Raw genomic sequence first — 24,935 nt, 5'->3', positions numbered from 1 at the left:
AAGAAGATTCCAAATACAAATTTTCATTTAACGGATTTTACGAATACAAAAATAACACGTGTATCTTAATTTTTAAAGGAGATCGTTATACCAATGTTCAAGTCTATAATCAGTAAGATACCAGTATCCCAATAAAAATAATTCAACCCCTCATTCAATCCTTTTTAACCCCCCCCCCAAAGTGATTTTTCCGAAAACGAAAAAGTATGTGTTACTTTATATTTAAAAGATATTAAAAATACAAATTTTCACGTATGTAACATATTACGTTTTTGAGATATACTCATTTTAAATATTCACACCCTTTGTCAATCCTGTTCGATATCCCCTTAAGTAGATTTTCCAAAACCAAAAAATCGTGTTTCTTTATTTTTAAAGGAGATTTCAAAGACCGCTTTTCATGACAATAACATCTTCAGTATTTGATGCATAAGTATCCCCATAAAAAGAATTCAGCTCTTTCTTCACATCTGTTCACCCACTCCACCCTCTTGAGTGGATTTTCCGAAAACAAAAAATACATATTTCTTTACGTATTTTTAAAGAAAATTAAATTACAGATTTTCATGTTTTTTAACATCTTCAGTTTTTGAGATATAACTATCAACATAAAATTAATTCATCCCTTTTTCAGTCCCCCAGTGAAGTGTTTTTTGCGAAAGCAAAGAAATACGTGTTACTTTTATTTTTAAAAGAGATTAAAAATACCAATTTTCACGTCTGTAACATGTTGTTCTTCATATATACCGTATATATGCTCATTTAATAAAATTATCCCCTTTAACACTACTCCTTAAGTGGATTTTCAGAAAACAAATTATGCGTGTTCCTTTGTTTCATAGGAGTTTCCAAGTACCAGTTTTCACGTCTTGAACATGTTACGTTTTTGACGTATACTCTAGATACTCTCATTTTAAAAATCTTCTCATTTTTCACTCCTGTTTACCACCCACAAGTAGATTTTCCAAAAACAAAAAGTACCTGTTTCTTTATTTTTAAATGGGATTCCAAATGCTAATTTTCATGACTGTAACATCGTCAGTTTTTGAGATATAAGTATCCACATAAAGGTATTCAACCCCATTTTCACCTTTCTCCCCCACCCTTGAGAGGATTTTTCGAAAAAAATTGTGTTAATTTTTAAATGAAATTCCAAATACCAACTTTTACATCTTTAAACTGTTCTGTTTTCGAGATATAGATAAACTCATTTTACATTTTTCACCCCCCTTTTCACCCCCTTAGCAATGGAATATCCAAAATCCTTCCTTAGTGAGCAGCTACATTGTGATATGAATGTATCCCAAAAATTTCATTCCTTTTTGTAAAGTAGGTTTGGCTCCTCGATGACGAGTCAGTCAGTCAGTCAGTCAGTCAGTCAGTCAGTCAGTCAGTCAGTCAGTCAGTCAGTCAGGACAAGTTATTTTATATATATCCTCCTCTGCAAACCATGTGACCTTGCCGTTGTGGGAGGCTTACGCGTCCCAATGAACCAGATAGGCGAGCCGCAGGTGCAACCATATCGGATGGGTATCTGTTGAGAGACCAGACTAACGCATGGTTCATCGAAAGGGGGGTAGCAGCCTTTCGGAAGCTACAATGGCGGCAGTCTAGATAATTGTCTGATATGGCCTTGTAATAATACTCAAAATGGCTTTGCTATGTTGATACTGCTGCACGGCTGAAGGCAATCGGGAAACTACAGCCGTAACTAACTCCTGAGGGCATGCAGCTCTTTCTGTATGAATTATGTACTGATAATGGCTTCCTTACGTGTAAAATATTCCGGAGGTAAAAGAGTCCCCGATTCGGATCCCAGGTTGGGGACTATACGAGAGTGGGCGATCATCAGGACGATGATTTTACGAGTCGGAGCGTGGAATGTTAGAAGTTTGAATCGTTGTGGTAGGTTAGAGAATCTGAAAAGAGAGATGGATAGACTAAAGTTAGATGTACTTTGTATAAGTGAATAACGTTGACAGGAAGAGCAAGATTTTTGGTCAGGCGACTACAGAATTATCAACACAAAATCAAACAGGGGAAATGCAGGAGTTGGTTTAATAATTAAGAAAATAGGGCAGCGGGTAAGCTACTGCGGCCAGCATAGTGAAAGGATTATTGTTGTCAAGATAGATGCCAAACCAAAGTCCAACAATAGCGCAGGTCTATATGCCTACTAGTACAGCGGATGATGAGGAAATCGAAAGAATATATGAAGAGATAGAAGATTTAATACAGTATGTAAAAAGTGGCGAGAATCTAATTGTGATGAGAGAATGGAATGCATTGGTAGGCCAAGGAAGAGAAGGTAATGCAGTGGGAGATTTCGGATTGGGACAGAGGAACGAAAGAGGAAGTCCGCTGGTTGAATTCTGCACCAGTCATAATTTCGTCTTTGCTAATACTTGGTTCACCACCTCAAATGACGGCTGTACACATGGACGAGACCTGGGGACAGTGGAAGGAGTCAAACAGACTTCATTATGATTAGGCAGAGATTCGGAAACCGGGTGCTGGATTGCAAAACTTTCCCAGGAGTTGACGTGGACTCTGATCACAACTTTGTTGGTCATGAAATGCCATCTGAAGTTGAAGAAATTGAAGAGGGGAAGGAATCCAGTGAGATGGAATCTAGAAGAGTTGAATGAAAAGAGTGTGAATGATTGTCTCAAGGAACATGTTGCACAAGGACTAAATGGAAAGGCTGAAAGAAATACAGTAGAAGATAAATGGACAGTCATGAAAAATGAGATCAGTAGGGCTGCTGAGGAGATTGTGGTGGCTCAATCTACATTAAAATGACTGCAAAGTCTTAGTGACCAATCTTTACATTCTCTCCTTGCTCCTTTTAAGTTTGTATAACCTCCTTGTGAAATGTATGTTTATGTGGGGTTCTTTATATCAGGTTGTTAATTGTGTGTGGTGCTGTGTTAACAATAAATCATTGGTTTTTACAGTTTTCATTTTTGAATAGCAATTTAAGAGCACGAGTCAGTTTAGCTTACTCTAACAGTGGTGACCCCGACATGATGAAATAGAAACGTGTGCATTCGAGTGTTGTGCAGTGTAACCGTTGACTATTGTGTTTCTGTAAACATGCCTAACACTGAGAATACGGAAGGAACCCCATCAACAGACGTTTACGAGAACAGAAATGCACGTATCGCACGCGTCTCGGAAAAAATACCACCCATTTGGCGAAAGAACGGGAAATTATGGCTGATGCAAATCGAAGCACAATTCGCTACGGGCGGTATTACGGCAGAATTGACAAAATTTAATTACATAATAGGATCGCTCGAGCCTGATGTCGCAGAGCTTGTAAGTGACTTTCTGAATCGACCATTATCCAATACACCTTTTACAGACCTCAAGTCTCGTCTTATAACTGAATTCGAGGAATCAGAAGGACGAAAGGTAACCAAACTTTGAACAGAAGTCGAACTTGGTGGTAAGAAGCCTAGTCAATTACTCAGAGAAATGCTAACCCTTGCTGGAACACAAGTTCAGGACGACTTTTTAAGAACTATTTTCATGAAAGGGTTACCAGTACATTTAAGGTCTATATTAGCACCTTCCAGTGATACACTGGACAACCTAGCAACAATAGCAGACCGCATATTGGCTTACTCGAGCCCTAGCATTCTGCTATTCAGTCGCAACCGTCAGGATCACCCACCGATAGGATTTCTAGGCTTGAAGAACAGATTGAACAATTAACATTATCAATAAATAGTGTTCTGAATCGCCCACAGTATCGTTCTCGCTCAAAGTCCCGTCCATCTCACCGTAAACATTATCAACCGCGTGGTTCATTATGATGGTACTATTTCACGTACCGACAAAAGGCGAAGAAATGTACTCCCCCATGCAGTTTTACTCTTATTTCTTCTGATTCGGGATATGCTCAGGCCGCCCGCTAGAGGCGGCACATAGTGACGTGGGTCATGAAAATTCTCGCCGCTTATTCATTACAGACCGCTCCTCTGGCAGGCGATTTCTGATCGATTCAGGAGCGGATTTGCCGGGTTTTCCTCCCACTGCACAAGACAAAAAGCGTGCTTGCAAACGCCTGCTATATGCAGCTAACGGGACACCAATCAAAACGTATGGCAAGCGCTTAGTTCCACTTGCCTTTGTTTTGAGACGATCTATTTTTGTGGCCATTCACAATAGCTGATGTTCAGCAATCTCTCCTCGGTGCTGACTTTCTTAATAACTACGGGTTGTTAGTTGATATAAAACACAAACGTCTCATAGATGGCACAACTAATTTATCAACCCACGGACTACCAGTATTGTCCCCTGTCTCAAGAAGTGTTCATTTATTCGACCCTCACAAAAAATACTCTGTTCTACTCCAAGACTTCCCAGGCCTACTTCGGGACAATCCAGTATTTACTGCAACCGACATACATTTTTTCCACACCATCTCTACAATCGGTCCACCAGTCGCTGCCAAAGCGAGGAAAATGCCTCCCGATAAACTTGCTCAAGCAAAGATGGAGTTTCAGAAAATGATCGACTTGGGTATCCACAGACCTTCGAAGAGTCCTTGGTACAGTCCTCTCCACATGGTACAGAAAGAAGATGGCTCATGGCGACCCTGTGGGGCCTACAGGACCCTCAATGCCATCACAGTTCCAGACAGGTATCCTATACCTCATCTCCAAGACTTCAATACCAGACTATCAGGTAAAACCATTTTCTCAATGATCGACCTAATCAGAGGTTTCCACCACATCCCAGTCGCAGAAGATGATGTGGCCAAGACAAATATTATAACCAGGTTTCGTTTATTAGAATTTGTCAAACTTCCATTTGGTCTCCGAAATGCTGCCCAATTTTTCAAAGGGACATGGACTCTATTTTCAGAGATTTGGACTTTGTGTTTTGCTATCTCGATGATATCCTGATTGCATCTTAAAATGAAGAAGAGCATGTGCATCACTTAAGAATCCTCCTTGAACGACTGCATAAATACAGTATCAATGTGAATCTTTTAAAATGTGTTTTTGGTGCCTCAGAAATTTCATTCCTAGGCTACAGTGTGCCATCTTCGGGTATTAAACCACTCTCCGACCGTGTTGATGCTATTCGCTCGTTCCCACAACCTCGTACTACTGCTGACTTGAGACGATTTCTTGGATTAGTAAATTCTATCGCCGGTCCTTACCAGACACAGCTGCTACTCAACGCTTACTCTTCAGTCTTTGTAAAGACGCACGCAAGCGTGATCGCAGAGAGGTTAACTGGGCACCAGAAGCAGCACAGTCCTTCACACAACTTAAGGAACAAATAGCAAATGCCACCCTTCTGGCACATCCTTCAGGTGACTTACCGTTAGCATTGGTTGACGCATCTGACTTCACAATGGGAGCCTCCTTACATCAAATCCGTGACACAAAAATGGAACCACTATGATTCTTCTCAAAAACTTTCTCCAATACACGGAAGAATTACAGCACGTATGACCGTGAATTATTGGCAGCTTATTCAGCTGTAAATTACTTTCGTCACTTACTAGAAGGCAGACATTTTATCATCTACACTGACCACAAACCTTTGTCATTTGCTTTTCAACAACGCCTTGATAAAAGCGTCGCCCAGACAACTTCGACATCTAGACTTCATCGGTCAGTTCACGTCTGACTTACGGTACCTACGTGGGAAAGACAATATTCCAGCTGACTTCTGTGCACGCATCTCATCCATTTCCATACCATCACAACTATCATTTGATGAAATTGCCCAAGCACAGGCATCTGATGATGAACTTCGCCACCTACAACAATCCACAGAGACAACACTCAAGTTCAAGACCATTACATTACCATCAGGAGCTGAATTAATTGATGATGTTTCTACAGGAGAACTCCGACCATGTTTGCCAAGTCAATTCCGTAAATTTGCATTTGATGCATTACACAATATGGTTCACCCAGGTATTAATGCATTTACCAAACTTGTACAACAACGATATATATGGCCGTCAATGAGACAGGACATTAAATTGTGGACTAAATCCTGTGTAGCCTTCCAGTGTTCCAAGGTCACGAGGCACACTACCAGCCATATAGGCACCTATGAACCAGTGGACCGTCGTTTTTCTCATATTGATGTAGCAATCGTCGGCCCTCTTCCTCCATCTGAAGGATACACCTACATCCTTACTATAATTGATCGTTTTCCAAGCTGGCCGGAAGCTACGCCCCAGATGGTCATAACAGCTGGAACAGTTGCATATGCCCTGCTGCACACATGGATAGCTCGATACGGCATACCATCTGTTATCACCACTGACCGAGGCAAACAGTTGGAATGTTCTCTTTTCAGTAACCTGATGAAACTCCTAGGCATTCACCACATCAAAACAACTGCGTATCACCCTGCTGCTAACGGGAAGATCAAATGTTGGCATCGTCAACTAAAAGCTGCACTGCGTACATAACTCTTCAGCAACTGGATGCCCTAACTTCCGCCAGTTCTTCTTGGTCTCCGATCTATCAACATACCTCGCTTAGGTTCTACTCCTGCTGTTCTTGTTTATGGAGAACCAGTGAGGTTACCAGCAGACTTCGTGGAGGACACGCCGTCGATGACAGATGTACCCTCCTTTGTTTTCAAAATCAAGGAGCACATCAAGTCCTTACGTCCAGTTCAACCAGTACACCACTCAGTGAGAAAGACATTCATTCCCTCTGACCTTCTAACTTGTTCCCATGTATTCGTTCGTCATGATGCAGTTCGGAAAAAATTACAGCCAATCTACGGCGGACCCTTCAAAGTACTTACTAGAAGAGAGAAACATTTTGTGATTCACTAACCCAACGGTGATCAGACTGTATTAATAAACAGACTGAAACCTGCTTTCCTTCTAGATGATAGAATTCCTTCACAAAATGAAAAACAACAGCCCACCTACCAAGAACTACAGAACAATCCTCCATCTCCTGCAGCAGAAGAGAACTGTACCCGTTCTGGTCGAACTGTTCGCTTTCCAGCTAAATACGAGTACCTCTCCGTTATCACTGGGGAGGGGGTATGTGGTGGCTCCATCTACATTAAAACGACTCCAAAGACTTAGTGACCAATCTTTACATTCTCTCTTTGCTCCTTTTAAGTTTGTATAACCTCCTTGTGAAATGTACGTTTATGTGGGTTTCTTTATATCTGGTTGTTAATTGTGTGTGGTGCTGTGTTAACAATAAATCATTGTTTTTTACAGTTTTCATTCTTGAATAGCAATTTAAGAGCACGAGTCAAGTTAGCTTACTCTAACAAGATGTTAAGAAGAAAGGAAAGATAACTAAGAATCAACGGATAACTCAAGAGATACTAGACCTGATCGATGAACGACGAAAATACAATAATGCATAAAATTAAGAGGACAGAAAAGAATACAGGCGATTAAAGAATGAAGTGGATAGGAAGTGCAGGGCAGCTAAGGAAGAATGGCTGAAGGAAAAGTGCAAGGATGTTGAAAGCTGTATGGTCTTAGGAAAGATAGATGCTGCATACAGGAAAATCAAGGAAATATTTGGAGAAAGGAAAACTAGGTGTATGAATATTAAGAGTTTTGATGGAAAACCACGTCTTGGGAAAGAAGACAAGGCAGAAAGTTGGCAGGAACATATCCAATAGCTGTGCCAAGGTAAGGACGTAGATGATATGGTTCTGGAACAAGAATAGGCTGTTGATGCTGACGAAATGGGTGACCCAATTTTGAGGTCAGAATTCGACAGAGCTTTGAGAGACCTAAATATGAGCAAAGCACCTGGAATTGAAGGCATTCCCTCTGAATTACTGGCTGCTTTAGGAGAAACCAGCATGGCGACGTTGTTCCATTTGGCGTGCAAAATGTATGAGACAGGAGAAGTGCCATCCGATTTTCGGCAGAATTTAGTGATGCCTATTCCCAAGAAAGCCGGCGTTGACAAGTGCGAAAACTACCGCACCATTAGTTTAGTATCTCCAGCCCGCAAAATTCTAAATCGTATTATTTACAGAAGAATGGAAAGACAATTTGAAACTGGGTTAGGAGAAGATCAATTCAGGTTCAGAAGAAATGTAGGAACTCGTGAAGCAATCCTGACTTTACGTCTGATCTTATAGGATCGAATTAAGAAGGGCAAGCCCACATACATGGCATTCGTAGATCTAGAAAAGTAATTTGATAATGTTAATTGGACCAAGCTATTTCAGATTCTGAAGGTGATCGGGATCAGGTACCGAGAAAGAAGAATTATCTACAATCTACGTAAAAATCAGTCTGCAGTGATAAGAATCGAAGGCTGTGAAAAAGAATCAACTATCCCAAAAGGGGTGAGGCAAGGCTGCAGTTTGTCCCCCTTCTTTTCAATGTTTATATAGAGCAGGCAGTAAAGGAAATCAAATATGAATTTGGAAAGGGGATCACAATCCAAGGCGAGGAAATCAAAACCCTGAGATTTGCCGATGATATTGTTATTTTATCTGAGACTTTAGAAGATATGGAGAAGTTGCTGAATAGTATGGACGGAGTCTTGGGTGAGGAGTACAAGATGAAAGTAAATAACTCCAAAACAAAAATAATGGGGTGCAGTCGAACGAAGTCTGGTGATACAGGAAATATTAGATTGGGAAATTAAGTCTTAAAGGAAGTGGATGAATATTTTTACTTGGGTAGTAAAATAACTTACGATGGCAGAAGTAAGAAGGACATAAAATGCAGGCCAGCACAAGCAACGAAGACCTTTCTTAAGAAAATAAATTTGCTTACTTCGAACATTGATATAGGAATTAGAAAAAGGTTTTTGAAGACTTTTGTTTGGAGCGTGACATTGTATGGAAGTGAAACATAGACAATAACGCGCTCAGAAAGAAAGAGAATAGAACCTTTTGAAATGTGGTGTTACAGAAGAATGCTGAAGGTGAGAGGGATAGATCGAATCACGAATTAAGAGATACCGAATCGAACTGGTGAGAGGAGATCGTTGTGGCTAAATTTTACGAAGTGAAGAGGCAGAATGATAGGACACATCTTAAGACACCCATGACTTGTGCAGTTGGTTTTTGAGGGAAGTGTAGGGGCTGAGAACAGTAGGAGTAGACCAAGGTAAGAATATGACAAGCAGATCAGAGCAGATGTAGGACGCGGCAGTTACGTAGAAATGAAAAGTTTAGCACAGGATAGGGTGGCATGAACTGCTGCATCAAACCATTCTTTGGACTGATGACTCAAACAACTGAAAAAGGGGATGAATTATTTTTATATTGATACTTATATCTCAGAAGTGAAGATGCTACAAACATAAACATTTGTATTTGGAATCTTCTTTAAAAATAAAGAAACGTGTATTACTTGTTTGTGGAAAACGTACTTAAGGAGATGTCGAACAAGTCTATATATATATAAAATAAGAGTTTTGTCTGCACATTGCTCAGAATTTGAAAAGAATGGTATTTCTGTATCGGTCATGTCCACAGTAACAAGGAAATGCACTTTTTACTTTTCCGTAATTTCTGTCTGTCTGTCTGTATGTATGCATGTATGTACACGCATCACTAGGAAACGGCTGAAGAGAATTTAATGAAAATCGGTATACGAAGTCGGGGAATAAGTCGCTACAATCTAGGCCATAAATAATTTTATTCACGCTGATTAAAATGGTAATTTAGGGGAAGGCCTAAAATTCCATTTTCAAATATTTATGTTATTAGTGGTCCTGTCTCATTAAAAATTGGTACGCGAAGTCGAAGGATGAGCCACTACAATCTAGGCTGTAAATCATTTAATTCACGCTGATTGAAATGGTAGTGTAAGGGAAGGCCTAAAATTTAATTCTCTAATATTTATATTATTAGTGGTCATATCGATAAATACTACATAACCAAACGTATATAGAATTAAATTTCCGACCTTTTATGCCTTTAACATTTTAACCGTACCGGCTATGATAACGCAGATATTCATGAATTTGTATTTTTGTTGCTAAGTCCATATCAGCGCCGAGCCACGAGAAAATGGTTTAACAGAATTTAATGAAAATAGGTATATAGAATCGGAAAATAAGAAACTACAGTCTAAGCTATAAACAATTTTATACACCCTGGATGAAACTGTAGTTTAGGGGAAGGCGCGTAAAATGTTAAATATCTATGTTATTGGTCCTATCGAAAAGTCTACTACATAACAAAATTTATAGAGAATACAATTTCCGGTCATTTATATTTTATTCAGTTTTAAGGTACCGACTATGATAAGAGTGGTATTTCAGAGTCGGAAGAAAACTAAATGTGAAGGCCTACAATATCGAAAGCGCATAACATTGATCAACAATAACATTACATTGACCATTGTTTGTTGTGATGTTCTTTGTCTGTTATGCTGCCTCTCAACTCCGATGAATGGGATTACTGCTGCGTAACGAGTATAATAGCCTGACTAAATATTGGCGGGAAATAGCCGGGGAATTAGAAAACTTTCTTCTTTACCATGCCATTCCTCTGGTTCATACATTTTCTGATACAGCCAGTACATGGCACACTGGTTCATCATAGTATTCCAGCTATTCGATCCCTAACCTGAAGCGCTGTTTTGAATGAGCAGTGGGCATACTTAAGGCAGAGGCTCACTTAGTAGAGTAGTAGTAGTAGTAGGAGTAATATGGCCTGGTCTAGGATATCAAATAGGGCAATTCCAAATTACAGCACCACAATTCACTAAATAACTCAAAATTCAACCCTGAAAAGAGCAGTTTCTTAATAAAAGCGTCTTCCTCTTCATTTTTATTAAATTCTACGTTCATTTTATTCCAAATTAGCAGTGAAGAGGAGGTTTCTCCTTTGGCTTGGAGGAAAAATTTGCCTCCAAGTCAGATCGTTCTTTCCGCCGCCACTGTAGTGAACTGATACTTCGCGACTCGTCGGGTACTCCTAGGAAACAGTTTTGTAAAAGGGCGTAATTTTTGCCCTGGGAATTGCCACTATTCGACCGTCTCCCCGCCGAAAAGGGACGAAGAGTGTTCACGGCTCACGGCAGTCTGCGGCTTGGTCATTCCAGCTCTGGAACTTTGGACTGTTAGATCGGCAGCTTAGTCCTGTTCATTAAAAGTGAGAGAATGTGTGGTTTTTCATTTGATCGAGTATTTCATATGAAAGCATTGCTTTTTTCGCGCCATTCCTACTGACGTCATTGTAATGCATGTTCATTTCAGTTCGGAAAACCACTAAGACAGTCTTTCTGAGGATTTAAAAAGGCAGGTGGAGAGTGAGTGTCTACCATTATAATGAATGCTCCCCAACCTGATAGTGACTGATGGTATTCAAGCGGGTCTACCATTACAGTGAAAATTCATTAACTCAGCCTTCATATGAGAAAAGATGTTTGGTGACTTCCCCGTCGCGTTTCTAGGGTAACGTTAAGAGCTATGCAATTTCATACAATCTTGCTCACAACGTGTACACTAGCTAACCTAGAATTCTGTATACAATGTAGAATTCCGTAGCGAAGCACGGGTACATCAGGTTGTTTTATAATATTCCTCCCCTAAGAGGTTTAGATGGTAGTTGACTCTGAAAAACACAAGAGGCCTACCCGTTCCTCCGAAACTATTTCAAACACGAACATAACTTTTCTTATGATGGGTAGTCTTCTCTATTCCAGATGTTAATAAATATTTCAAAATTTTCACCCCTCAAAAAATTATTCATTCCTCCATTACTGTTCGACGTACAACATCAACATTTCATAGGTTGGTTGCTTTTACGTCCTATATATATATATATAGGCCTACATTCGTTTACGGCCGTTAGAGAGCATGTTAGGTGACAAATACATGTTTCTGGAGGCCTTCTTCATAGCCCAAAACTTTAGCATAAATTCTCTGGCAGCCTCTCTTCTTTCTTCCATCCACCCACGGTTAAGTTTTGGTTCGTCATGGAATCCCTGGAATTTGTCGATCACTGACCTAAACTTTGTTCGGTTTGAGATGTCTTCTGAATTTAGTCCCACCTGTGTGAGATCCTTTCTCACCTCCCTGAACCTTTTGTCCGACCCTTTATATCTGCTGTCTAGTATTGTGAAAATCCTTTTCGTTAGCCTCTTCTCATCCATTCTAAATAAGTGTCCATAGAAATTAAGTCTCCTTTTTCTCATGGACTCTGTTTGACTTTCATTGTCACGGTAAGGTTCTTCCCTTCCTCGCAACCTATACTTTCCGTCCACAACCTCTGGACCCATTATTTTGCGAAGGATCTTTCTTTCGAACTTCTCAGCTTCTCTCAGTCCCGCTTTCCCTGTCATCTGGAGGCATTCATTAGCGTACAGACATTCCTTTTTAATAACAGTATTGTAGTGCCTCAGTTTAGCTCGTCTAGAGATGGTTTTCTTCTTGTATACAGGTTATGTCCTAAGCAAAGCCGCAGCCATCTTCTCCCGTCTGGTGGTGTTTGCTTCGCTTTCATTAGTTTTCAATTGCACTATTTCACCCAGTTTCTTAAAGCTATCAACTCTTTCCATTTTACCGTGTTCTCTCTTCAGGTACTGAGGGGCTATTTTGATGTTTGTTATATATTTAGTTTTTTCGAAAGAAATCTGTAGTCCTGCTTTTTCTGCTTGTAGTTTTAGTACATTCAGATGCTATATTGCTGTGTCAGTATTCCTAGATAGCAGCGCGAGGTCATCAGCAAAGGCAAGGCAATAAATCATGACACCACGTTTTGATCCTCCAATGTATACTTGGTTAAGTAGTCCTTTTCTGTCCAGTTCTTTTTTCCACTCCCGGATAATCTTCCCCAACACACTGTTGAAAAGAATTGGTGACAGTCCGTCACCCTGTCTGACTCCTGTTTTAATTTTGAGCTGCTTGGAGATCTCTCCCGTGAACTTCTTTTGCTATTTGCTTTACGTCGCACCGACACAGATAGGTCTTATGGCGATGATGGGATGGGAAAGGCCTAGGAATGGGAAGGAAGCGGCCGTGGCCTTATTTAAGGTACAACCCCAGCATTTTCCTGGTGTGAAAATGGGAAACCACGGAAAACCATCTTCAGGGCTGCCGACAGTGGAGTTCGAACCCACTATCTCCCGATTACTGGATACTAGCCGCACTTAAGCGACTGCAGCTATCGACCCTCGGTCTACCATGAACTTAACTTTCGAATGCGTCCCAGTTAAATTCTGCTTAATAATTGCCGTTGTTCTGGCGTCGATTCAAAATTCCACCAATATACTGAATAGCACTTCCATGTCGACTGAATCATACACCTTCTTGAAGTCTACAAATACCACTACCAGATCCTTTGAGAGATGATTCTCTAGTACACGTTTCAGACTCCAGATTTGATCAACGCATGATCTTCCCTTCCTAAACCCCGCTTGACGCTCGCCTAGTTGGTAATCCACTGGTTTCATAAGTCTCTTCTGCAGTGATGGAAATGCCGCGGTAGCTGTTAGGATCTGCTCTGTCACCTTTTTTGTGTAGAGGATGAATGACAGCAATTTTTCAGTCATTAGGGATAACCTATATTTCCCAGATCTTTTTAATTTCTTGCCTTAAAATCTTGATTGCGATTTTTCCACCACTTTTCACCATCTCTGCAGTGACAGAGTCTTCTCCTGCAGCTTTGTTGTTCTTTAAGTCTGTAATTATTTCACGGAGTTCTTTTTCGTCATGGTGTATTGAGTTTTCATTCCGTTGGTTTGGATCCACTTTTGGCAATTTATTTTTAGATTTTTCACAGTTCAGTAATTTCTCAAAATATGTAGTTAATATCTCACAATTTTCATCCTTATTCACAGCCAATTTTCCATCCTTCGAAATCCCATGTTAGAAGATTGATATCCATATTTGTGCTCTTTAAAGGTCCTGTAAAGGGTTCTAGTATTGTTCTTCTTAAATTCAGTGTCAATACTTCGGATTTCTTCAGATATTTGATTCCTAGATGTTAAATAAGATAAGGTTTAAAATATTCAAATTCTTCCGCACGAGGTTCAAGTGAGTGGTAGATTATAAAATAAGTAATCATTTTCCCAAAACCGTTTGACGTACGCACTGAGGACGTATTACAGGCTCAGCTGACAGTGGACACTCCAAAATGTAAAACTTAGAATAATAACTTTAATTTTAAAGCCGTGGCGAAGCACGGGTATCTTGCTAGTTATATATATATAGACTGGCAGTTACCCGCGGCTTCGCTTGCATGGATTTCATCATTTTATAAAAGTAATCGTTCCTCTGTACTGTACTAAGACACTATATGAAAATCCCTAAAGTATAGAAACTCACCGACAAATTGCGTTTCATTTACCCCAGAAACTCTTTGTAAATATCGTTTGTGGTACTGCCTTTTGGGGCTAAGGTGACGATGCGACATAGAACTGTATATGTGAGAAATAGTCATACCGAGCTCGATAGCTGCAGTCGCTTAAGTGCGGCCAGTATCCAGTATTCGGGAGATAGTAGGTTCGAACCCCACTGTCGGCAGCCCTGAAAATGGTTTTCCGTGGTTTCCCATTTTCACACCAGGCAAATGCTGGGGCTATACCTTAATTAAGGCCACGGCCGCTTCCTTCCTACTCCTAGCCCTTCCCTGTCCCATCGTCGCCATAAGACCTATCTGTGTCCGTGTGACGTAAAGCAACTAGCAAAAAAATAAAAAATAAAAGCAATAGTCTTCTCTCAAGTCGAAAAAGAAAACCCAGCAACACATGTTTCTTTATTTTTAAAGTAGATTCCCAATACATATTTCCACGCCTGTAACATCTTCAGTTTTTGAGATAAAAGTATCCCCATAAAAATAATTAACCCCTTCATCAATCCTTCATCCATCCCCACCTCACCCCCACCCCCACCTAAGTAGATTTTCTGAAAACAAAATATACATGTTCCTTTATTATTAAAGGAGATTCTGAATACCAATTTTCACGTCTGTGACATCTTCAGTTTTTGAGATACAAGCATCCTCATAAAAAAAATTATTCAAATATTTTTCACTTATCCCCCCCCGTTAAGTGCCTTTTCCAAAAACAAAAGAAAATACATGTTTCTGCATTTTTAAAGGACTTTTCAAATACCAAGTTTCATGTCTGACAAATCTTACATTTTTGACATGTACTGTAGATATACCGGTACTCATTTTAAAAATTAACCCGCCTTTTCTATTCTTTTCAGCCCCTTAAAAGAGGATTTTTTGGAAAGAAATAATACGTGTTTCTTTAGTTTGAAAGGAGATTCAAAATACCAACTTTTACCTCTGTGATATCTTCATTTTTTTTTGCTAATGGCGTTACGCCGCGCTGACACCGATAGGTCTTATGGTGACGATGGGATAGGAAAGGGTGAAGAGTGGGAAGGAAGTGGCCGTGGCCTTAATTAAGGTACTGCTACAGCATTCGCCTGGTGTGAAAATGGGAAATCACGGATAACCATCTTTAGGGCTGCCGACAGTGGGATTCGGACCCACTGTCTCCCGGATGCAAGCTCACAGCTGCGCGCTTCTAACAGCACGGCCACCTCGCCCGGTCATCCTCAGTTTTTAAGATATAAGTATTCTCATAAAAAGAACTCAACTTCTTCTTCACTTCTTTCCAACCCGTTCCCCATTAAGTGGACTTTCCGTAAACAAAAATGTATGTTTCTTTATTTTTAAAGGAGATTCAAAACGCCAACCTTCATGTCTTTAACATCATCAATTTTTGAGAGATAAGTATCCTCTTGAACAGAATAACAGAATTCAACTCCCTCTTTACTTATTTTCACACCCCTCCAAGTCGATTTTCCGAAAACGAAAGAAATACGTATTTCTTTATTTTTAAAGGAGATTCCAGATACCGATTTACACGCCTGTAACATTTTTACCTTTTATAGATATCCTCATAGAAAGAATTCAATTAAATTTTCAATTCACTCATCCTTTTTCCAAAGTTCAAGAATACGTGTTTCTGTACTTCGAAATAAGATTCCAAATACAAATTTTCATTCTGTAACATCTTCAGTTTTTGAGACATAAGTATCCTCATAAAAATAACTCACCTCCTTTTCCACCTCACCCCCCATTGATTCCCCACCCCCCAAATGCTTGTTTCTTTACTTTTAAAGGAGATTACAGATACCAGTTTTCACGTCTGTAATCTTCAGTTTTCCAGATATAAGTATCCGCATAGAAAGTTTTCAATTTTTTTTCACTTCCTTTCACCTTCCCCCTTTAAGTGAATTTTCCGAAAACAAAAAATACGTGTTTCCTTATTTTTAAAGGAGCTTCCAAATATCAATTATTACGACTGTAACATCTTCAGTTTGTGAAATATATGTGTCCTGATAAAAGGAATTCAACTCCTTTTCAACACTCCCCCCCCCCCAACAAATTTATTTTCCACCCAAAATGCTTGTTTCCTTATTTTTAAAGGTGATTCCTCATACCAATTTTCACGTCTGCAACATTTTTAGTTTTTATGAGATATAAGTATCCTCATACAAATAATTCAATTAAGTTTTCATTCTTTCACCTCCTTTAATTGGATTTTCCGAAATCAAAGGAATACATATTTATTTAATTTTAAAAGAAATTCCAAATACAAAATTTTACGTCTGTAACATGTTAAGTTTTTGAGATATACTGTAGATATGCTCATTTTAAAAATTCACCCCCTTTTAGTTCCCCTTAAGTGAATCTTTCGAAACCAAATTACTTATTTTTCTTTAATTTTACAGGAGATCCCAAGTACTAATTTTTACGTCTGTAACATGTTACGTTTCTGAGATATACTGTAGATATATTTTTTCTAAAAATTCACCCTCCTTGTCACTCCTGTTCAACCCCCATTAATTGGATTTTCCGAAAACAAGAAATAGGTGTTCCTTTCTTTTTAAAACAGATTACGAATACCAGTTTTCATGTCTGTAATATCTTCAGTTTTTGAGAAATAAGTAACCTTATAAAAGGTACCGGTATTCAACTACTTTTTCTCCTCTTTTCACCCCTCTTATTGGGATTTTCCGAATACAAAATATAAGTGTTTCTTTATTTTTAAAATATATTCCAAATACCATTTTTTACGTCCGTGAACATTTAAGTTTAGAGATATAGATATGCTAATTTAAATAATTCACCCCATTTTCACTCCCTTACCGACAGGATATCCAAAAAATCTCCCTTAGTGAGCACCTACTTCTTAATATACATGTATCCTCAAATTTCATTTCTTTATGTTGAGTGGTTTTGGCTCGGCGATGATGAATCAGTCAGTCAGTCACTCGGTCAGTCAGTCAGTCAGTTAGTCAGTCAGGACATGTTATTTTATATATATAGGTAACGTCATCAGCAAAAAGCCTTATCTGTGATTCCAGTCTCATCATGCATATATATAAGAAAACATAAAATCTAATAATACTGCCTTGCGGGAACCTCTCTTAATCATTACAGGATCAGATAACACTTCACCTACTGATATTTCTGAGTTCTATTTTCTAGAAATTTAGCCACCCATTCAACCATTCTTTTGTCTAGTCCAATAGCAATTTTCATCAGCAACCCCCTTCATCAACCCTATCAAAATTCTTGGACAGGTCAATAGCGATACAGTCCATTTGACCTGAATCTAACATATCAGCTATATCTTACTAGAATCCTACAAGTTGAGCTTCACTGGAATAATCTTTCCTAGGCCCGAACTGCCGTGTATCAAACAAGTTAGTAGTTTCGCAAACGTGTCTAACATAATCAGAAAGAACGCTTTACCAGGGCTTACATACAATGCATATCAAGCTGACAGGGCTGTAATTATCCGCTTTATGTTTGCCATGCTTTCCCTTGTAACTTTCAATGAGGCCACTATTGAAACTCTCAATTTATTTGGTATCGCTCATTCATGCAAACAGTAATCAAATAACTATTTCTGATATCATCCCATAGCCTTTATATCCCCTGAAATATTACCAATCCCAGCTGCCTTTCTAGCTTTCAACTTATGTATCTTTTTGTAAATGTTTTTATAAATACAGATAAATTTCAGTATTTCGATAGTATTAGTCGCCTCCTCTAACTGGACATTATCTTTATATCCAACTACCTTTACATACTGCTGCCTTCTGTAAATCCTCACATATACACTCCCCTCTTCCATTAATGGTCTCTGGCATGCCCTTCCTAGAAAATGTTTCTGCCTTAAGGTATCAATACATATCCTTCCATTGGTCCCTGAAATTCATATGGCTGCCAATTATGTTTGCCACCATGTTATCTTCAGCTGATGGTTTCGGTAAATTCAATTTCGCAGCAAGCTTCCTGAATCTCTCCTCACTCCCGCAACTATTCCTAACTCTATTTCTTCTTAATCTGCACCTATCGTAGATACTGTCTTCTGTGACACAGCGAATTTAAGGACTTAGCAGAAGAGGAATAAGGTTAAGTATGGAAGTAGATTTAGACTTGGTAGCGTTCCAGTACATCAGTTAATCTGTCGAGAGGCTTCATTGCTCGATAAACATCGTCAAAAGGGATTGATAGTGGTTAGACTGTTCGTCCCTGCCTAAGCAAGATGCTGGACTGACGTACAGTACCGATTCATAGAGGATGTACTGTAACCGGCGAGATCTCACGTAATTAAATAATATTTCGTCTTGTACGTTGGTACCAAGGTGCCAGTAGCTCCAAATTCGTGGTTACGGATGGTAAAGCCAGCCTTCATCGTACCACTGACAAGGGAACATCCACAATGGTGAAGTCGCCGATCGCGATGAAACTTAGCAAACACATTGAGGTACATGTAAAAACAATGCCAGCATCAATTTTAGGCGCCAACGTTCATTAGCGCTTTAACTAAGGGGCCTAAAAGTTGCGACATTTCAAGTTCCGCGCGATCAGCGATGAATACCTGCTGGCCAATGCTAAGCCGGCACACACACTTCCCGTCTGGAGACACACCCTCTGCACCGCCTTTTACCCTCCAAGTGGTTCTCCCCGGCACGTTCCCCTCCCTTCTCCTCGCGCTTGCGAGGAGAAATAAATACTGCTAATAATAAGAGTTGCTGTCTGACAGGTAAGGTTGGAGGGAGGAGCACTGCACGTGCCTTTTCACGATGTTACCACATTCCAGCATTCCTTTTTACATACTCTTACCCCTCGCTTCCGGCTCACTTGTTCCCTCCTTCATTCTGGCCGCTGTGATCTGTTGTAGACTACCTGGCCAGGCGGTGTCGTCCCATTTGCGATCACTCTTATACAAACAATCAGGTTCTTATCAGTGACAGTGACAGATTTGGCAACTCACAGCAAGACGAGCTGCCCTGAAGTGTTATCTCCAAGGCAACCGCAGTCGCCCCACCCTCGTTTCCATGGCAACCACACTGCCACTCCCTTTATCCCGCCTCGGCAGGCAGTAAACGGACCTCCCTCTAAGAAACGTCAGACGCCAACTCTTATTATTAGCAGTATAAAATACATGTTGTTATGTGTATATGTATTGACAGGAACAACGGAGAACACAACTATTCGTTTAAAAACGAGAGTGTTATCGGTAATGAAATGAAATGTCGTATGGCTTTTAGTGCCGGGATATCCCAGGACGGGTTCGGCTCGCCAAGTGCAGGTCTTTCTAGTTGACACCCGTAGGCGACCTGCGCGTCGTGATGAGGATGATATGATGATGAAGACAACACATACACCCAGCCCCCGCGCCGTAGGAATCAACCAATTAAGGTTACAATCCCCGACCCGGCCGGGAATCGAACCCGGGACCCTCTGAACCGAAGGCCAGTACGCTGATCGTTCAGCCAGCGAGTCGGACAGAGTTATCGGTATCAACATATCATAAACCTACAATTTCACATGCAGCGCAAAAGACCACGCTTCAATCTACGTTATTACGGCCTATGTCCGCAGTGTGACATCTCCCCGTGAGCGTCAAAACCTATTTGACAATAGTTGACTGCTTAACACTCACCCTCAATCGCGTCATAAAGCTGCAGCTCCCGAAAGTTCAGCGGACCTTCTTCACCGTGACTTCCGTGCTTTGCTTGAAGATGAAAAATAATTTTTGACACGCTCAGTGACATTGCCCTTAAGGACTCATTGCAAACGTTTTCATAAATATTTCATAAAATGTAAACTGCCTATACAATTTGGAAATTCCAAGGGGGAGCTATGAGGAAGGCTGATAGCGTACGCAGTGTAGCACAGGTTCTGTTCGACAGCTAAGCAGACGGCAGCGCGGGGAGAGGGAAACGAGTGATGCTGAACCAGGCGGGGCGGAGGGGAGGAGGAGCAGAGGTGTGGCACAAAGCAGTGTTCCAGCTAAGCATTGGTCAGGAGGAATTCATCGCTGTTCGCGGAACTTGAAATGTCGCAACTTTTAGGCCCCTTAGTTAATGCGCTAATGAATGTTGGCGCCTAAAATTGATGCTGGCATTGTTTTTACATGTACCTCAATGTGTTTGCTAAGTTTCATCGCGATCGGCGACTTCACCATTGTAGATGTTCCTTTGTAAGCTGTAGGAAATTGAGTATGGCGAAAGGATTCGCTTGTTCTGTTCTCCTGAGCTAAATACTATCGAACATGTATGGAGCCTCTTACGAGACAACAGCATCATTGCGTCACCTTAGGACCGCGTTAAAGGAACGCGAATTCCTGAGTAAACTGATCTGAATTACTAGCTGCCAATGCAGTACCTTCATGTTCTCTTCACAAAACAACTGCGCCCCTTTATTCTGTTTATAGCAGAAAAGGATCTGTGTCGCATCAGCCAGTACTGGTTTGTATTTCAGTACGTTACGAGGTTTTAGCATAATAATTTTTCCACTTACAAGAATCCTATCAGACACAAACAATGGAAACGTGTTGCGTTCTTATGTTTGTGCAACAGCAGGATTTATTTAGTTGTCATTTCAGAACCTGCTACACTCTTCTTACTCCTCGTCAGGGATTCATAGATAATTGGAAGTGTACGGTGAAGGAGAATATGTCCCTCTTCATGGTGGACGGAATATTTTGGGGTATAGGCTAGTGTGGGATGATCCAGGTCAAAGATATCATATAGGCACTTAAGCAGTGTACGCAGTGAATTCGCCCGTCTCTAGTGCCAATTACACCAACTCTGGTGACACACGTTCTTTCTGCAGCTTTCTGAATGCAAGCTTGCAGTCTTACATACTTACTGAACCCCTGGTGGTCAAAGGTAATGGGTTCAATACATGCATACATACATAAATGCATACATAGATGCATCTTCACTACAGACTGTTATGCCTTTCAGCGGTCAGTCTGTAAGCCTTTTTGCTATTTGCTTTAAGTCGCACCGACACAGATAGGTCTTATGGCGACGATCGGACAGGAAGGGGCTAGGAGTGGGAAGGAAGTGGCCGTGGCCTTAATTAAGGTACAGCCCTAGCATTTGCCTGGTGTGAAAATGGGAAACCACTGAAAACCATCTTCAGAGCTGCCAATAGTGGGGTTAGAACCCACTATCTCCCGGATGCAAGCTCACAGCTGCGCGACCCTAACCGCACGGCCAACTCGCCCGGTCTGTGAGCCTTTGTGAATTTAGTAATTGCTGCCACAATCCCCTAGTTGTAACTATATCTGTGGCCTCGTTTAGTTCTATATCTCTTAGTTTTAAATCGTTAGAAACTGAGTCTAATCATCGACGTCTTGGTTTCGCTTTACTCCTCTGACCCTACATAACAGAGTCCATTAATCTTCTAGGTAACCTATCCTACTCCATTCGCCTCATATGATCCCACCACCGAAATCGGTTGATGAGTACAGCAACATCCATCGAGTTCATTCCTAACTTAGTCATTGTTTCCTAATTCTGAATACTCTCCTGCCACTGTCCCCACCCGTTGTACTAGCAATCATTCTCGCTGCTTTCATGCTCGGTACTTCTAGCTTATGAATCAGATATCCTGAGTCCACTCAGCTTTCAATCCCGTAAAGCGAAGTTGGTCCGAACACAGACCGATGCAACGATAGTTGCGTCCGGCAGCTGACTTCCTTCTTACAGAATACTGTTGATCACAACTGTAAGCTCACTGCATTAGCTTTACTGTCCGGCTCCATGGTTAGTGTGCTGGCCTTTGGCCACAGGGGTCCCGCGTTCGATTCCCGGCAGGGTCGGGAATTTTAACCATAGTTGGTTAATTCCGCTGGCACGAGGGCTGGGTGTATGTGTCGTCTTCATCATCATTTCATCCTCATCACGATGCGCAGGTCGCCTACGGGAGTTAAATCAAAAGACCTGCATCTGGCGAGCCGAACTTGTCCTCGGACACTCCCGGCACTAAAAGCCATACGCCATTTAATTCTTTTATTACCTTTACTGCACCTTGTTTCAATCTCATTGAATATACTATCATCATGAGAGGACACACATCCTAAATAATTGGCATTATCTACCTGTTCCAGCTTTGTATCCCCAATCTGGCATTCAGTTCCCTTGTATTTCTTACCTACTGACACCAGTCTAGTCTTAGAAAGGCTAATTTTCATGCCATAGTCATAGCACACATTTTCTAGTTTCAAGATATTAGACTAGAGGCTTTCGGCACAATCTGCCATGAAGACCAATTCGTCAGCATAGGCCAGACTGCTTACTATATTTTCACTTAACTGAATCCCTCTCTGCCACTTAATACCTTTCAGCAGATGATCCATGTAAACTATGAAATCAATTGTGAAAGATTTTTTTTTGCTAGTTGCTTTACGTCGCACCGACACAGATAGGTCTTATGGCGACGATGGGACAGGAAAGGGCTAGGAGTGGGAAGGAAGCGGCCGTGGCCTTAATTAAGGTACAGCCCCAGCATTTGCCTGGATTGAAAATGGGAAACCTCGGAAAACCATTTTCAGGGCTACCGACAGTGGGGTTCGAACCCACTATCTCCCATGTGGTGAAAGATTACAGCCTTTTCTAACCCCCGTACGTATCTTGAACCAAGAACTCATTCTACTATCAATTCTCACTGCAGCCCAATCGTCAACATAAATGTCTTTGATTGATTTTAATAATCCACCCTTAATCCCCCAGTACGGCGAACATTTTTCCCTCTGTACGTTTGTCCTATGCCGTCTCTAGATCTACAAAACGTAACTGTCTTTTCCTCTCGTAGCATTTTTCAATTACCCAGCCCAAAACTGAAAATCTGATCCTGACAGCTCCTCTGTTGTCTGAAACAACACTGATTTCAGCCAACTTACTCTCAACCCCTGATCGCACCCTACCTTCCAAGATGCCAATGAACTCCTCGTCTGATATACTGATCAATTAGATACCTCGAAGATTTCGCAATCCTTCCTGTCTTCTTGCTTATAAATAGGTGCAATTACTGATTTTGTCAAATCTGAAGGTGCCTTACTAACACTCCATGCTAATCGCATTACTCTATGAAGCCATTTCATCCCTTCCTTCCCACTATACTTTACCATTTCAGGTCTAATTTCATCTATTCCTGCTGCTTTATGACAATGGAGTTTATTTACCATCCTTTCCACTTTCTGAGCGTAATTTCACCAACATCATTGTCCGACTCGTTGGCTGAAGGGTCAGCGTACTGGCCTTCGGTTCAGAGGGTCCCGGGTTCGGTTCCCGGCCGGCTCGGGGATTTTAACCTTAATTGGTTAATTCCAATGGCACGGGGGCTGGGTGTATGTGTTGTCTTCATCCTCATCACTACGCGCAGGTCGCCTACTGGAGTCAAATAGAAAGACCTGCACCTAGCGAGCCGAACCCGTCCTGGGATATCCCGGCACTAAAAGCCATACGGCATTTCATTTTTACCAACATCATTCTCCTCCTCACCATGAGCTCGGTAAGTCAGGACATAGCCGCGCAGTTTTCCTTTTATATTGAGAAGGTTTTCAAAGTATTCCTTCCACCTCCCCAGTGTGTCCCTGGGATATATTTTGAATTCACCTGATTTACCGAAAAAAACTATTCACTTCCTTTTTTTCTTCCCTTCCTAATATTCATTTTGAATGTATAGAAAGGTTTCCCTGCTACATGACCTAGCCTTTCCAAGTTATTACCAAAACCTTCCCATGACTTCTTTTTGAATTCAAAACTATTTCTCTCGCTCTGTTTCTTTCCTCTACGTACAGTACCCTGTAGGCATTAGTCATTGTTTGGAGCCATTTCTCATACGCCTTAGTTTTACGTTTACAAACTGCTCTCACTATATCCTTCCACCAAGAAGTTCGTTTTTCCCCATCTTTACACACAGTTGTTTTTCCCACTACAGCATCCCTGCATGCCACCCATTCTCTTTTTATATCCTGAACATTCTTAGTGTCCACTGTTTCGAACATTTTACTAGTCATGTCCATGTACTTCTGCCTAATTAATTTCCTCGTCCTGGAAATTTTCTAAACTTATTCGTCTGCAGGCAGACTTCACTTTCTCTATCTTAGGCCTAGAGATACTTTGTTAACTACTGATCGGGTATTGGTCTAATCATCAGAAAATTCCCGGAATACGTGCACATTCCTAAGATATTTCCTCAATTCAATGTCGGTTATGATATAGTCTATTATGGATCTGGTGCCCTCCCTTGGGTAGGAGTGAATAGCCTTATGTTTGAAGAATGTATTCGTAACTGCTAATCCCATACTAGCACATAGGTCATGCAAATGTTTTCCATTCTTATTAGGTTCCATATCTTCCCCGCATTTATCAACCACCCTTTCATATCCTTCAGTTCGATTTCCAACTCTCGCATTGAAATCGCTCATTAGCACTATCATAACCATGTTGTTTACCGTGACTACCATGTCACTCAATGCTTCATGAAACTTGTCAACTTTATCCTCATCCGCACCCTCACAGGGTGAGTACGCTGAGACAATTCTTGCCCTAATTCCTGTAACTGCCAAATCTACCCACATCATTCACTCATTTACGTGCCTACGTGCCTAACACTCTGCCCTTTCCTTTTTAACACCCGTCATGTATACTTTATAA

General features: G+C 40.8%; 1 protein-coding gene across 1 annotated transcript in view; it reads right to left on the bottom strand.

Annotated features, from left to right (window-relative positions):
* Positions 1-24,935, bottom strand: part of LOC136863572 (discoidin domain-containing receptor 2) — a 954,446-nt gene that overhangs the window by 202,615 nt on the left and 726,896 nt on the right. The window contains exon 8 of the mRNA XM_068226000.1: positions 7,778-7,810. Coding sequence (XP_068082101.1) covers positions 7,778-7,810 — 33 coding nt within the window. The remainder of the gene's footprint in view (positions 1-7,777; positions 7,811-24,935) is intronic.

The sequence above is a fragment of the Anabrus simplex genome, chromosome 2, assembly GCF_040414725.1.
Source record: "Anabrus simplex isolate iqAnaSimp1 chromosome 2, ASM4041472v1, whole genome shotgun sequence".
Lineage (NCBI taxonomy): Eukaryota > Metazoa > Arthropoda > Insecta > Orthoptera > Tettigoniidae > Anabrus > Anabrus simplex.
Note: the sequence above shows the minus strand (reverse complement) of the source record. Positions and strands in the feature narration are given on the sequence as shown.